This window comes from Neopsephotus bourkii, unplaced genomic scaffold (assembly GCF_033783945.1).
Source record: "Neopsephotus bourkii isolate Nb327-2 ecotype Australia unplaced genomic scaffold, CSIRO-AGI_Nbou_v1 NB_1025, whole genome shotgun sequence".
NCBI classification, from domain to species: Eukaryota; Metazoa; Chordata; class Aves; order Psittaciformes; family Psittacidae; genus Neopsephotus; species Neopsephotus bourkii.
The window spans coordinates 306085-321199 of NW_026901514.1; the positions used below are offsets into that span (position 1 = coordinate 306085).

Consider the following 15115-nt stretch of genomic DNA (forward strand, 5'->3'; position numbering starts at 1 on the left):
GGAGGGTGTCCCCCTTCTTCGGAGCCCCGAATCCGGTCAATATCGGCCTCGGTTGGTCGCTAAGAGCCGGCAGCGCCCGCGGGGAGCGCGGATGAAGACGGCGGCGGCGGTGGAGGCGGCGGATGGAGGCGGATGGCGACGGGGCCGAGTCAGCGGCCGGGCTCCATCTTGGCTCCCGGATGAAGGCAGGGGAAGGGAAAGGGGCCGGGTTGAAGGGGAGGGCCCCTCACCGCTGGCCGCAGGCAGGGGTCGCTACGGAGGCCGGGGAGGGTCCGGCGGCGCCGTCCGGGAGCGGCGGAGGCGGGGGAATGGATCCGGGCTCGGGGCCGCGCCCCCCCCAACCCCTCCCCACGAGCGGGCGCGCGCGCGCGCGCGGGCACCGGGGGCCTCGACCCGCTCGCTGCTGCCGTCCCAGCGAAATGGCGCCTCTCGGCCGGCCCCCGGCCGCCCTTATATAGACACGAGCCGGCCCCTCATTGGGCGGCGGCGCCGCTGACGTCACCGCCCCCGCCCCTCCCCGCCCCACCGCCGCCTCATTGGGCGGACGCGCGCCCCGCGCCTCGCCGCCATTGGCCGAGCGGTGCGTCTGTCAACGCCGCCGCGGCTTCCCCCCCTCCCTCCCGCTCCCTCCTCACCCTTCCGCCCGGCGACTCACCCGGCAGAGCGGGCGGTGTCGCCGCTCATTGGCCAGCGCCCGCACTCGTCGCGACGCGATTGGCAGGAAGGCGCACGGAGGGGCGGGACCGGCGGGCGGAAGTGGCTGTTGGCGGCCGTTGTCTGTGTGTGTGAGGGGACGGAGCGCCGCCGCCATCTTGAGCGCCGGTCGCGGCACCGGGCGGACAATGAGCACCGCGCTCCGGGCTCCCCCCGGGCACCCCGGGGCACCGCCGGACCCCATCCGGCCCTCACCCCCCCCTTTCCGGGGGTCCCTCTCAACCCCGTGCCCTTCTCGCCTTTCCCCGTTCCCCGGGCTCCCCTCCGCGCCCCCCGGGGCCCTACGGCCCCGCAGGCAGCACCGAGCCCCGCTTACACCCCTCAGCAATGGGGCAACCCCCGCGGACACGGCGCTACCGCGCTCCACAGCGCCGGGAAACGGCCTGATCCGCGGGTGAGGCCCGATCCGACGGCTCCTTCCTATCCCCCCCCCCCCCACCGCCGCCTCCACCGGGAGGCGCCCAACGGCGGCGCCGGGACCCCCGCAGGCGCTCGGGGGCACCCCCAAACCCCTTCGCCCTATGGGGCAGAGCCGCTTTTCCCCCCTCCTTGTCTGCATCCGCGGCCTCGCTCTTGGTCCCTTCCCGCCTACCCCCCCCCCCCCCCCCCCCCCCGGCCGTGACACAGCACTTGGGGCCCTGCCCGCCGCCCCCGCGCGAACACCCAAACATGGCGCTTTTCGCCCCAAAACCACCGCCTCCCACGTCACCGCCGCTCTCGCCTCCCATTGGCCCGCGGCGATGACGCGAGGGGGCAGGACCACCCCCCCCGTACCCCTCCAATCCCTAATGAAGGGGGGGGGCGAGCTGTTTCCCACCCCCCCCATCACTCACCTGAGCCATGGGGCCGCGAACCCCCCCCGGGCCCTCTTCATTTCCCCCACCCCAAAAAAAACCCCGTTTTGGGGCAAAAAAAGCAGCTTTAAAAGCCCCCAAACCCCCCATCCTGGGGCAAGAAAAGGGAGCCTCGCGCGACGTCACCCGCGCCCCGATTGGCTCCCCGCCGTCACGTGGCGCCCCCGCGGCTCCCACGGCCCCATTCATCACACACACACCCCCCCCCTCTCCCCATTCACCCCCGCGGGGGCCCTGGAGGCTCCGCAGGGTCCTAACGCCGGCCCTGCGGGAGGTGATTGGGGGGGGCACACGCACAGAGAGAGACAGCGCTGGTACCCGAGGGGGGGGGGCACCCATGGGGGTCCCAAGCAGTGGGGGTACCCAATGGGGGGGGGTTATATGGGAAGGGGGGGTCAGGTATGATGGGAACACCCATAAAGGAGGGGGGGGGGAGAAAGGGGGTTGCAGCAGCGCCCTGCAGCCACTCGGGGCGTGCGGCTCCAGTGCACGCTGCTATGGGGGTGCAGTGAGTGCAGTGCACGCTACTATAGGGGTGCAGTGGGTGCTGCTAAAGGGTGCTAAGGGATGCAGTGGTGCTGCTATGGGGTGCAAAGAGGTGCAGGGGTTGCAGTGATGCTGCTATGGGGTGCAAAGTGGTGCAGGGGATGCAGTGGTGCTGCTATTGGGTACAAGGGGATGCAGTGATGCTGCTATGGGGTACGAGGCGATGCAGTGCTGCTGCTATGGGGTACAAAGGGGTGCAGCGGTGCTGTTATGGGGGTGCAGTGCACGCTGCTAAGGGGGTGCAGTGCACGCTGCTATAGGGGTGCATCGGGGCTTCGCAGCAAGCGCTTTGCCCCCCATAGCACCAACGCTCAGTGTGGGGCTGCGGGGCCATAGGGCAGGGGTGCCCCGTCATTAACAGCGCTTGTTAATTGAGTCCCCAGCGCTGTCACAGCACCCGAGCGGCCCCATGGGCTCTTCTGCCCGGTGACAAGTGACGCAAGCACAGCGCCGGCCTCCTATTGGTGGAGAGGCCGGCACCCGGTAGCACCCAAAGGGTCCCATCGCGATGGGTGCTGAGGCCGTGCTGGTGGCCGCGGGGTGGCTCTGGGTGGCCCTGGGGGCTGCGGGCACCGATGGTGAGAGGGAGGGGGGGGTGGGATCAATGCAATGGGGTCCCCCCCTTGCCTCCATCCCCATTCTTGCCTCTTCTCCCTGTAGAGCCCCAGGTCCTGTCCGAGGTCCTCTTCTGCCAACCGGATGAGCCCTCGCTGGGGCTGGCGGTGACCCTGGGCACGGATGAGCTCTTCTGGTTCAACTTCTCGGGTTCCTCCTGGGTGCGGCGCCTGCCGGAGCTGCCGCCGGAGCTGCCGCCGGAGCTGGAGGCGCCGGAGCTGGTCCTGAAGGATGCGGAGTTCTGCCAGGCCCTGCTCGCCCTCCTCACCAACGCCACCAGTGAACAACTGGCACAGGCCAGGGGTATGGGGGGCATCGGGGTCGTGGTGAGCACCGTGGTGGTTGTGGTTGTGATGGGTTAGCGTGGTCATGGTGATCATCGTGGTCATTGTGGTTGTGATAGGTTATCATGGTCATTGTGGTCATGGTGGGCATCATGGTCGTGGTGACCATCGTGGTCATTATGGTTGTGATAGGTTAGTGTGGTCATGGTGATCATCGTGGTCGTTATGGTTAGGACAGGTTACCGTGGTCATTGAGGTCGTGATTATCATGGTCGCTATGGTTGTGATAGGTTATCGTGGTCATTGTGGGCATGGTGGTTATGGTGGTCATCATGGCTGTTATGGGTAGAATAGGTCATTGTGGTCATGGTGGTCATCATGGTTGGCATGGTCATGGTGACCGCAGTGTTCACTGTGGTCATCATGGTGGTGGTCATTGTGGTTATGGTGGTCATCGTGGTCATCCTGGTCATGGTGGTCATCATGATCACTGTGGTTATGGTGGGTCAACGTGCTCATCATGGCCATGGTGGTCATGGCACGGCCCTCGAGGTGACACTGATTTCACCCCCTTCCTTTTGGCAGCTCATTTTGGGCTGTAAAAGCACCAATTTGGGACATTTCATGGGAAGGGTTTGGAGATGCCTTGAGGCACCCCCCAAATCTCCGCCCCCCAACCCAAACCCCTCCCTTTCCATCCCCACCCAACCCCAGGGATCCCGGTGGCCAAACTCTTCCCATTGCAACCGCCGGCATTGGGCAAGCCCAACACCCTGGTGTGCCTGGTGGAGAACATCTCCCCCCCCGCCGTGGACATCACCTGGAGGGCGGACGGCGTCCCCGTCACCCGCGGCGTCACCCACACCGGCTACACCGCGATCGGCGGCGTCACCTTCACCCGCTTCTCCTACCTCCGGGTGACCCCCGGCGCCGGCACCGCCTACAGCTGCGTCGTCACCAGTGCCGGCCTCAACAGCTCCACCGTGGCCTATTGGGGTGAGCGCGGTGCCAACAATGGGGGGGATGCGGTGCCGCCACCACCGGTTGTTCCTACCCCCGTTGTTGCTGTTGTTGTTGTAGTGGCGCAGGAGGCGGGTGACACCGAGACGTTGTGGACGGCGCTGTGCGGCGCTGCCATGGCCTTGGGCACGGTCATGGCTCTCATGGGCATCGCCATGGTGGTGGTGGTGGCGTGGAGGGGCAGGACGGGAGGGTGATGGGTGTCACCTTTGTGCCGTTGGTGGTGGTGGTTGTCTCCGTTCAGCATTAAACCCCTTTTGGCTATGGCTGTGTTAGCCGGTCTGATGGTGGATTCTCTGATGGCTGATATGGGGTTGAGCTACATACACACACACACACACACCCCTTCCAAAAGGAGGTTCCTCAGCACCATGCCTCGGTTTCCCCGCTGTGGGATGTGGCCATGGTGGTGGCTTCTCCAATGGCTGATATAAGGGTTCAACCTTCACAGAGTCACCCCCAGTGTCCCGGTGGTGCAGGGATGCAGCACCCACCTGGTTTAGGGGTGACCCAGGTTCGTCTGATGGTGGCTGATGGGTCCTATCCTGCTCCTGGTCCCCAGCCATGTCCTTGTCCTCGTTCTGCTCTTGGTCCTGGTCCTGATGTGGGTCCTGGTCCCAGTTCTGGTCCTGGTCCCAGTTCTGGATCTGGTCCTGGTCCCAGTTCTGGTCCTGATCCTGGTTCTGATGTGGGTTCTGGTCCCAGTTCTGGATCCGGTCTCAGTCCTGGTCCCAGTTCTGGATCGGGTCTCAGTCCTGGTCCCAGTTCTGGATCTGGTCCAGATCCTGGTTCTGATGTGGGTCCTGGTCCCAGTTCTGGATTCAGTCTCAGTCCTGGTCCCAGCTGTGGATCTGGTCCTGGTCCCAGTTGTGGATCTGGTCCTGGTCCCAGTTCTGGATTCGGTCTCAGTCCTGGTCCCAGTTCTGGTCCTGGCCCTGGTTCTGATGTGGGTCCTGGTCCCAGTTCTGGATCCAGTCCTGGTCCTGGTCTTGGTCCTGGTCCAGTTCTGGTCCTGTTCCTGCTCCTGGTCCTGGACCCAGTCCCGATCCCGATCCCGGTTCCATTCCCCATCCCCCCCCCGCTCCCTCCTTGCCCCCCCCCCCATGTCCATCACCCCCCAACAGAGACCCCGACCAACGCCATGTCCCGACGGTGGCTGCCGCCAGCATCTCCTGCCCTGGCAACTGATGACGCGCATCTAACGCAGGCTCTCATTGGCTGCCCCACGGATGGGTCACTCCCCTTGTCCAGTGACCCACGGATGTGGGGCAGGAGGCCCCCGGCAGGACCCAGAGATGCTGCTGCTGCTGCTGGGGCTGGTGCTGGGGGGCCCGGGGGCAGGTGGGGGCCGGAAGAGGGGGATTTGGGGGTGATCGGGGGGGGGTTCTGCCCTATGGGGCATTGGGGAGGGTTTGGGCGGGCTCAGCCCTATGGGACATTGGGGAGGGTTTGGGCGGGCTCAGCCCTATGGGACATTGGGGAGGGTTTGGGGGGGCTCAGCCCTATGGGATATTGGGGAGGGTTTGGGGGGGCTCAGCCCTATGGGACATTGGGGAGGGTTTGGGGGGGCTCAGCCCTATGGGACATTGGGGAGGGTTTGGGGGGGTTCAGCCCTATGGGACATTGGGGAGGGTTTGGGGGGGTTCTGCCCTATGGGACATTGGGGAGGGTTTGGGGGGGCTCAGCCCTATGGGACATTGGGGAGGGTTTGGGGGGGCTCAGCCCTGGGGGTCCCCAAGTGATGATTTCAGGGGGCTTCAGGGGTTTGGATTGATGGGGAGATGGGAATAGATGGAGGAATGGGAATGGGGAGGGATGGGGATGGGGATGGATGGAGGTGCACTGGGATGCATGGAAGGATGGGGATGCATGGATGAATGGAAGTGCATTGGGATGGATGGATGGAGGTACTGGGATGCATGGAGGCGCATTGGGATGGATGGATGGAGGGATTGGGATGGATGGAGGCCCATTGGGATGGATGGAGGTGCATTGGGATGGATGGAGGCGCATTGGGATGAATGGAGGCGCATTGGGATGGATGGAGGCCCATTGGGATGAATGGAGGCCCATTGGGATGAATGGAGGCGCATTGGGATGAATGGAGGCCCATTGGGATGAATGGAGGCGCATTGGGATGAATGGAGGCGCATTGGGATGAATGGAGGCGCATTGGGATGGATGGAGGCCCATTGGGATGAATGGAGGCCCATTGGGATGAATGGAGGCGCATTGGGATGAATGGAGGCCCATTGGGATGAATGGAGGCGCATTGGGATGAATGGAGGCGCATTGGGATGAATGGAGGCGCATTGGGATGGATGGAGGCCCATTGGGATGAATGGAGGCGCATTGGGATGAATGGAGGCCCATTGGGACGGATGGAGGCGCATTGGGATGGATGGAGGCGCATTGGGATGAATGGAGGCCCATTGGGACGAATGGAGGCCCATTGGGCTGCACGCACAGAGGTGGGGGGGCCGCAGGCAGCGCTCACCCCCCTGGGGCTGTCCCCGCGTCCCCTCCGCAGCCGCCTTCGTGGTGCAGCTCTGGGGCTCCTGCGCTCTGGCTCCCAACGGCTCCGTCCCCGCCTTCGTGCTGGGCTTCAACGCGGCCCCTCTGGTGTGCTCCGCGCCTGGGGCCCCCGGGCGCGCCGTGCCCTGCGCCATGGGGCAGCTCTGGGGCATCGCCGAGGGCCTGGCCCAGGCGCTGAGCACGGACCCGGCCTGGAGGAAGAGGATGAGGGAGAGGGAGCGCGCCTGCGGCCGGCTCAGGCCCCACAGCGTCAGCAGCCTGGGGAGAGGTGGGTGAGGGGGAAAGGGGTGGGCAATGGGGGTGGGCAATGGGGACATGGAATGGGGGTGGTCAATGAGGATGGTCAATGGGGGTGGTCAATGGGGACATGGAATGGGGATGGTCAATGGGGGTGGTCAAGGGGGATGGTCAATGGAGACATTGAATGGGGTGGTCAATGGGGGTGGTCAATGGGGGTGATCAATGGAGACATTGAACGGGGGTGGTCAATGGGGACGGTCAATGGGGATGGTCAATGGGGACATTGAATGGGGGTGGTCAATGGGGGTGGTCAATGGGAACATTGAATGGGGATGGTCATTGGGAAAATTGAATGGGGGTGGTCAATGGGAACATTGAATGGGGATGGTCATTGGGAAAATTGAATGGGGGTGGTCAATGGGGACGGTCAATGGGGACATTGAATGGGGGTGGTCAATGGGGACGGTCAATGGGGTGGTCAAAGGGGGTGGTCAATGGGGGTGATCAATGGGGATGGTCAATGGGTCCGGTCAATGGGTTCTGTCAATGTCCCCCCTTCCCCACAGCCCCCCCCCAGGCCCGCGTCACCTCCTCGTCCTCTGGGTACCCCTCTGTCCCCGTGCTCCTCACGTGCCACGTGTGGGGCTTCTACCCCCCGGCCGTCACCGTCCTTTGGCTGCACAACGGGGACCTGGTGACCCCCGATGACGAACCCCCCCCCATTGTCCCCAATGGGGACCTCACCTACCAGACCCAGCTCACCCTCATGGCGGCCCCAGCCCATGGGGACACCTTCACCTGCTCCGTGCAACACCCGGCCCTGGACCAACCCCTCTTGGTGGATTGGGGTAAGTGGGGGCGGATCGTTCCTTGTCACCCCAATGGGGGGGGGGGGTGACATCAACTCACGGTGTTGTTGTGTGTCCCCCCCTACAGATCATGGGCTGTCCCCCGCGCTGGTGGTGAAGGTGGTAGCGGCCACCGTGGTGATGCTCTTGGGCATCGGCATCTTCGCCATTGGGCTCCATCGGTACCGGGCACCGGCACCGGCACCGGGTGAGATCATGGGGACGGGGACAGTGCGTTGGAGGTGACACGGACCCTCCTCACCCCCCCCCCATTCACCCCCATTGCAGGTTACACCCCCCTCGAAGGTGACACCCACCCCATAGGTAAGGCCACGTCCATTCCCCCCCCCCATTATCCCTATGGACCCCCCCATTCTGCTGCACCCCATGTGTGTGTCCCCATTGCAGGCAGCATCTGAGGACCGCCCCCCCCCCCCTCCTCGCAGTGGTGACATCCGGATGGTCCCCTCCCGCCGGTACCATTCACACCCGATGGGGGGGGGGAAACACCGGACACCCACACATGGGGCTGGTGTCAATAAAGATGCTCCATGGCCTTGTGGTGGTGCTGACAATGGGGCTCGGCACGGGGATGTGGGGCAGGGGGGGCACGGGCCCTGCTGTGTGCTATGGGGTGGCCCGGGGGGGGTCTCCCCTATGTCCCCCTATGGTGTCCCCCCACATTTGACTTCTCACCTCCCATTGATCTGCCTGGCGCCCGATGACGTCATCCGCGATTCGAGATCTGATTGGTGGATGCAAGGAGGCTCCGCCAATCACGGGCCGCAAAGGGTCCGGAAGCAGGGTTTGGGGTCTCTCTCGTTGTCCACCCGCCCCGAACGGCACCGTGCCCCCTTTGTGCCCCACTTTGTGCCCCCTTTGTGCCCCTTTTGCCCCCAATGGCCTCGTCCTGTGCCCCACAGACCCCATTTGGGCACTTACCCTGAACAAACATGGCGGACGAGGCTTCACACGTCACTGCGTAGGCTCAAGGCCCCTCCCACTCCGTTGGAGTTGCGCATGCGCGCCCGGAAGTGAGCCCTTGGATAAGAGGCCGGGAAACCCTGTCTGGGGCCTTTCAGTAGGCCCGAGCCGCCGCCGGTGCTGCCATGTGAGGGAGGAAATGGGGCTTCTATGGGGCTCTATGGGGCGTTTGTGGGGCTGAGGAGGGGAAATGGGGGGCTATGGGGTGCCTAGGGGCTGAGGAGGGGAAATGGGTCTCTGTGGGCGGAGGAGAGGATAAGGAGGGGCTCAGGGGTCTCCATGGGGCTGATGAGGGGAAACGGGGGCTTAAGGGGTTTCTGTGGGGCTGAGGAGGGGAAATAGGCCTCTGTGGGGCAGAGGAGAGGAAATGGGGGGGCTCAGGGTTGTCTATGGGGTGTCTATGGGGCTGAGGGGGAGAAATGGGGCTGAGAAGGGGAAAGGGGGCTGTGGGGTGTCTGTGGGGCTGAGGAGAGGAAATAAGGCATCTGTGGTATAGCTATGGGGCAGAGGAGGGGAAATGGGGGGATTCAGGGGTGTCTGTGGGGTGTCGATGGGGCTGAGAAGGGGAAATGGGCCTCTATGTTGTGTCTGTGGGGCTGAGGAGGGGAAATGGGGAGCTCAGGGGTGTCTATGGGGTAGAGAAGGTGAAATGGGGGGGCTCGGGTGCCTATGGGGCAGAGGAGGTGAAATGGGGGGGCTCAGGGGTGTCTATGGGGCTGGGGGGGGAAATGGTCTTCAGTGGTGTGTCTGTGGGGCTGAGGAGAGGAAATGGGGCTTCTATGGGGTGTCTGTGGGGCGGAGGAGGGACTATGAGGATTTAAGCTGGGACTTGAGGAGCTCATCCCTGTCCTGGTGGGACCCATTCCCTATCCTGTTGGATCCCACCTCTGTGCCCCTCATTAATGGGATTTGCTCCCCTCCCCTTCCCCCCTCAATTTGGGATCTGGGGCTCACCCCCCCCTTTTGTTCCCCTCCCTATTCCCAGCATGTCCGATTGGGAAACAGCTCCCGCCGTGACCGAGACCCCGGACATCAAACTCTTTGGGAAGTGGAGCACGGATGACGTCCAGATCAACGACATCTCCCTACAGGTACCAGAATGGGGGGGACACCCCGTTCCCATGGCATTCCCATTGTTGGGAATCCCTTTAGGATCCCCCTTTCTTTCCCATTGTTCTCCCTATAGGACTACATCGCCGTCAAGGAGAAGTACGCCAAGTACTTACCCCACAGCGCCGGGCGCTACGCGGCCAAGCGCTTCCGCAAGGCCCAGTGCCCCATCGTGGAGCGCCTCACCAACTCCATGATGATGCACGGCCGGAATAACGGGAAGAAGCTCATGACCGTGCGCATCGTGAAGCACGCCTTCGAGATCATCCACCTCCTCACCGGAGAGGTGCCAATGGGGTCCCTATGGAGCACCCCACATCCCCTTTTCCATGCTCTGTATTCCTGATTCCCCCCCTTTATCCCATTCCAGAACCCTCTGCAGGTCCTGGTCAATGCCATCATCAATTCCGGCCCTCGGGAAGACTCCACTCGGATCGGCCGCGCCGGCACCGTGCGGCGCCAGGCTGTGGATGTGTCCCCCCTTCGCCGTGTCAATCAGGTACCCCGGATCCCATCCCTGATTCCCATCTTTAACCCGTTTGTCTGCTCATTCCCTGCATCCCAACATCCTTTTTTCCATCCCTAATTCCCACCTTTCCCTTTAGGCCATTTGGTTCCCTGCATCCCAACATCCCTTTTTCCATCCCTAATTCCCACTTTTCCCCTTTAGGCCATTTGGTTCCCTGCATCCCAACATCCCATTTTCCATCCCTAATTCCCACCTTTCCCTTTAGGCCATTTGGCTCCTGTGCACCGGAGCCCGGGAAGCCGCTTTCCGCAACATCAAGACCATTGCGGAATGCTTGGCGGACGAGCTCATCAACGCTGCCAAGGTGAGGAAGAGGAGGATGGGATCCAGGGATCCCCATTGTGCCGTTCCCATTGGGAATGGGGACACAGGGATCCCCCCATATCCAACCTTGGTCCCTTCGTTCCAGGGCTCTTCCAACTCCTACGCCATCAAGAAGAAGGATGAGCTGGAGCGCGTGGCCAAATCCAACCGTTAGGAGCCACCCTTGGCTCTTCCCTTCCAATAAATGGCCTTTGTCTTTGGATGTCCTTGGAAAAGAGCAGGGAAAGCCTGGATCAAAGGATGGGATAATGGGAATGGGCTTTAGATATGGGATAACAGCAGGGGATTCCTCCCTCTGCTGGGGTGGGGTGAATGAAGAAGGGTTGGGGTGCTCCAATGGCAGCGGTCCCCATGGTGCTGGGCTGTTTCATCCCAAACCAAGCTGGGATTCCATGGAATTGCCCCAAACTACCTGGAATTGCCCCTAAAATAACCCAAATCAGCCCAGTTTGCCCCAAAAAGGACCTGAACCCCCTGCAAGAGGGTTTGGTGGGGTAGTTTAGGGCTATTTTGGGGTGGTTTAGGGTTCTTTTAGTATGATTTGGGGTATTTTGGGAGTGTTTCCATGGATTTGGAGGGTATTTTGAGATTTTGGGGGTATTTCAGTGGATTTATAGGAGGGTTTGGGATTTGGGGGATATTTGGAGATTTTGGGGGTATTTCAGGGTATTTGGGGCTATTTTGCAGTTTTGTTGGGTTTGGGGGGTATTTCAGTGTATTTTGGGGCTATTTCGAGGTTTTGTGGGATTTGGGGGACATTTCAGTGTATTTTGTGGGTATTTTGGTGTTTTATTGGATTTTGGGGGTGTTTCAGTGTGTGTTTTGGGGATTTTGGGGGTATTTTCGCGGTTTGGCGTATTTTCAGGGTATTTCGGTGTCTTTTAGGGGTATTTTTGGGTGGTTTTCTGGCATTTTAGGGGTATTTTATGCCCTCCCATTGCCTTACCGATGCGTTCCGCACGCTCACACCATCCCCCGGAACCACTCTGCCGCTGCCCTCGCTGCAGGGCGGAAGTACTTGGGAGGCCGGACCGGAAGTCCCGGAGGCATCCCGGCAACCGGGCGGAAGCTTCTGCGCTTTTCTCCCCGCGCTTTCGCTTTCTCTCCGCCAATCAGCGTGCAGCCTCCCCTTTCAGTCAACCAACCGGCGGCCGTCGCTAGGCAGGTTATGCAAATGAAAGGGAAGTGGCGCGGTGTACTGTGGGATAGCGTGGGGTCCATCCCTGCTGCGGCCTGGTCCTACCGGTCCCTCCCGGTCCTACCGGTGCCCCCGTGTTACCGGTCCCTCCCGGTCCTACCGGTGCCCCGTGTTACCGGTCCCCCCGCGATGCTGGCGCTGCCCCCGGGGCTCACAGAGGAGGAGGAGGCGCTGCAGAAGCGGTTCGCGAAGCTGAGGAAGAAGGTGGGGGGGTTAATGGGGTCTTATATGGGGTTATGGGGGGTTCTATGGGGTCTTATTGGGGGTTATTAGAGGTTATGGGGGGTTATGGGGGGGTCTATGGGGTCTTATTGGGGGTTATAGGGGGTTATTAGAGGCTATGGGGGGTTATGAGGGGTCTATGGAGGGCTGGGGGGGGCTATGGGGTGTTATTAGGGGCTGTGGGGGGTTACGGCAGGGTCTATGGAGGGCTATGGGGGTCTATGGGGGTTATGGGGGGCTATGGGGGGTTACTAGGGGCTTTGGGGTGTTATGGGGGTGTTATAAGGGGTCTATGGAGGCCGGGGGGGGCTATGGGGTTTTACTGGGGGTTAGGGGACTCTATGGAGGGCTCTGGGGGGGTTATGGGGGGTTATAAGGGCTCTATGGGGGCCCATTGGGGGCTTATGGGGGGCTATTGGAGTCGAGGGAGTTAATGGGGGGCTATGGGGGAGAGTGGGGGTGTCTCTATGGGGTCTCTATGGGGCTTGGGGGGGTCTCTATGGGGTCTCTCTGGGTGCTGGGGTGCCCCTGACCCCCCCCATTCCCCCCCCCCGCAGAAGAAGGCGCTGTTGGCACTGAAGAAGCAGCAGAATGCAGCCGGACCCAGCGGGCAGGGGGGGATCAAGCGATGTAAGGGGGGGGGGAGCTTATGGGGTGGGGGGATTTGGGGCCCTATGGGGAGCTAAAGGGGCTGCTTTACCCCCCCCCAAACCTGTTTATTCGGGGGTCCCATTGGGTGCCCTCGGGTGGATTTGGGAGCTCCCAAGGGGGATTTTGGGGGTCAAAGTGGGGGGAGGTTGGGGTGCCCCACACTTGGGGGCCCCATAGGGGTCTGTGTGTCCCCCCCATAGCCCTCTCGGATCAGCCCCCCCTGGACACAGCCATGGCCACGGAGCAGGCGAAGCTGTTGGTGAAGTCGGGGGCCATCAGCGCCATCAAGGCCGAGACCAAGAACTCGGGGTTCAAACGCTCCCGGACCCTCGAGGGCAAACTTAAGGTGGGGGCCCCCCTATATCCAACACCCCCCTCCCTCCATCAGGGACCCCAAACCCTATGGGGGGGGCTCATTACCTTGGGTACCCCATAGGACCCCGAGAAAGGCCCGATCCCGACCTTCCAACCCTTCCAACGCAGCATCTCGGCTGATGACGACACCCAAGAGGTACCTGAAATGGGGGGGGGGTTATTTGGGTGCTGGGGGTGGTCCCCCACATTTTGGGTGCCCCCCCATCACCATGTGTATGTGTCCCCCCCTTTCAGTCACGTCGACCACAGAGGAAGTCGCTCTATGAGAGGTAAATGTGCCCCCCATATAAATTGGGGTGTCCCCCCCCATTGATGTTGGACCCCCCTCATTCATTTGGGGGTGTTGTGTGTGTGTCCCCAAGCTTTGTGAGTGCCAGCGAGAGGCTGCGGGACTCAGAGGGGGGGTCAAGCTCAAGGGGGGACCCCCCCGAACGAGGGGAGCGGCGCCTGGAGTGGGAACAGGACCCAGAGCCGGAGGAGCGGGGCCGGGATCGGGATGGACCCTTCCGAAGTAAGGGGGGGGGGGGGGGATGTGTCCCCAATGGGGGTGTTTTTGGGGGTCCCTCACCCCATTTTTACCCCCCCCAGGGTCGGACTCGTTCCCCGAGCGCCGCCCCCCCCGCAAGGGGAACACTTTGTACGTGCACGGCGTGGAGCTGAGCCCGGAGCTGCTGCGCGGAGCCTTCAGCCCCTTCGGAGCCATCATTGACCTGGCCATGGACACCCCCAGGAAGTGGGCGGGGCCTGGAGGGGGGCGTGGTTTTGTGATGAATGGAGAGGGGGGTCCCATTGAGAAAAGGGGCGGGGCTAAGGGAAAGGGGCGGAGTCAAGGTTCAACCCTATTGGCTATGATTTGTGTCCCTTTAAGGAGTGGGGTTAAAGGAAAGGGGCGGGGCCAAGCTTCAACCCCATTGGCTATAAGTGGGTTGTATCCCTTTAAGGGGCAAGGCCAAGCTTCAACCCCATTGGCTATAAGTGAGTTCTCTCCCTTAAAGGGGTGGGGCTAAAGGGAAGGGGTGGGGTCAAGCTTCAACCCCATTGACTATCGTCCCTTTAAGGGGCGGGGTTAAGCTTCAACCCATTGGCTATAAGTGAGTAGTATCCCTTTAAGGGGCGGGGCTAAAGGGAGTGGGAGGGGCCAAGCTTCAACCTCATTGGCTATAATTGTCTCTCTTTAAGGGGTGGGGCTAAAGGGGGGGGTTAAGCTTCTACCCTATTGTCTATGAGTTGTCTCCCTTTAAGGGGCGGGGCTAAAGGGAGTGGACGGGGCTGAATGGGTGGGCGTGGTCAAAGGGGGCGTGTCCTGATGTAACCCCACCCTCTCCCTCCCCAGCTGTGCCTTTGTCACCTATGAGAAGATGGAGTCAGCAGATCAGGCCATTGCCGAGGTGCTGGGGGGGGCTTTGGGGCCCCCTAGGGGGTGATGTGGGGCTCTATAGGGGGAGTTTGGGGTGCTGATCCCCCCCTTACCCCCTCCAGTTGAACGGGGCCGTGGTCCAGGATGTGCAGCTCAAAGTCAGCATCGCCCGGAAGCAGCCACTGCTGGATGCAGCCACTGGGAAGTCACTGTGGGGGTCCCTGGGTGAGTGATGGGGGGCACTGGAGGCTCCTATGGACCCCATAACCCCCCTATGGGGTGACATTGGGGTCCCCCTTCACCCCTGACCCCCGTTTCTTGTCCATACCCCCCTTACAGCGGTGAAGAACAGCGCCAAGGGCTCCCATAGGGACAAGCGCACACAGATTGTCTACAATGAAGACCTATTTGGGGAGCAATAAATTACTTCCCCCCCCCCTTTTCAATGGTGCCTTTTTGGGGGGTCCCAATCTCATGGGGGGGATCCCCTTAAGCCTTTTTGGGGGGTGGCATCCATGGGGGTAATGGGGGCATCAGTATGGGGGTAACAGAAAGGGAGTTTTGGGGGGGTCACAATGGAGTTATTGGGGGGTCCAAGGGGGTGTCTATGGGGCACGGGGGGGGGGGTTATTGGGCATCACAGGGCTCATGGTGGGGTCATTCCACTCCTTCCATTATCCGCAGTGGTCTCACCAGTCCATCCCACCCC

The 15115-nt window shown here is 62.1% G+C and overlaps 5 protein-coding genes across 5 annotated transcripts in view; all 5 read left to right on the top strand.

The window, feature by feature from the left end:
• FLOT1 (flotillin 1) overlaps window positions 1-15115 on the top strand; it is a 50316-nt gene that overhangs the window by 11567 nt on the left and 23634 nt on the right. The window lies entirely within an intron of this gene.
• Window positions 2591-4230, top strand: LOC133216029 (class II histocompatibility antigen, M alpha chain). Its single transcript, XM_061360439.1, has 4 exons — window positions 2591-2692; window positions 2775-3032; window positions 3728-4009; window positions 4094-4230. Exons 1-4 carry the CDS (start codon window positions 2623-2625, stop codon window positions 4228-4230), a joined length of 747 nt encoding a protein of 248 aa, XP_061216423.1. The 5' UTR covers window positions 2591-2622.
• On the top strand, window positions 5329-8132 carry LOC133216030 (class II histocompatibility antigen, M beta 1 chain). The gene is made up of 6 exons (XM_061360440.1): window positions 5329-5374; window positions 6564-6836; window positions 7375-7656; window positions 7745-7864; window positions 7945-7980; window positions 8065-8132. Exons 1-6 carry the CDS (start codon window positions 5329-5331, stop codon window positions 8073-8075), a joined length of 768 nt encoding a protein of 255 aa, XP_061216424.1. The 3' UTR covers window positions 8076-8132.
• On the top strand, window positions 8666-10818 carry RPS5 (ribosomal protein S5). Its single transcript, XM_061360408.1, has 6 exons — window positions 8666-8767; window positions 9626-9731; window positions 9827-10036; window positions 10121-10249; window positions 10485-10583; window positions 10689-10818. Exons 2-6 carry the CDS (start codon window positions 9627-9629, stop codon window positions 10755-10757), a joined length of 612 nt encoding a protein of 203 aa, XP_061216392.1. The 5' UTR covers window positions 8666-8767; window position 9626; the 3' UTR covers window positions 10758-10818.
• Window positions 11920-14844, top strand: NELFE (negative elongation factor complex member E). The gene is made up of 10 exons (XM_061360402.1): window positions 11920-12005; window positions 12581-12653; window positions 12875-13020; window positions 13111-13185; window positions 13284-13318; window positions 13412-13560; window positions 13638-13782; window positions 14383-14437; window positions 14529-14631; window positions 14746-14844. The coding sequence occupies exons 1-10, from the start codon at window positions 11931-11933 to the stop codon at window positions 14826-14828; spliced, it is 939 nt and encodes a 312-aa protein (XP_061216386.1). The 5' UTR covers window positions 11920-11930; the 3' UTR covers window positions 14829-14844.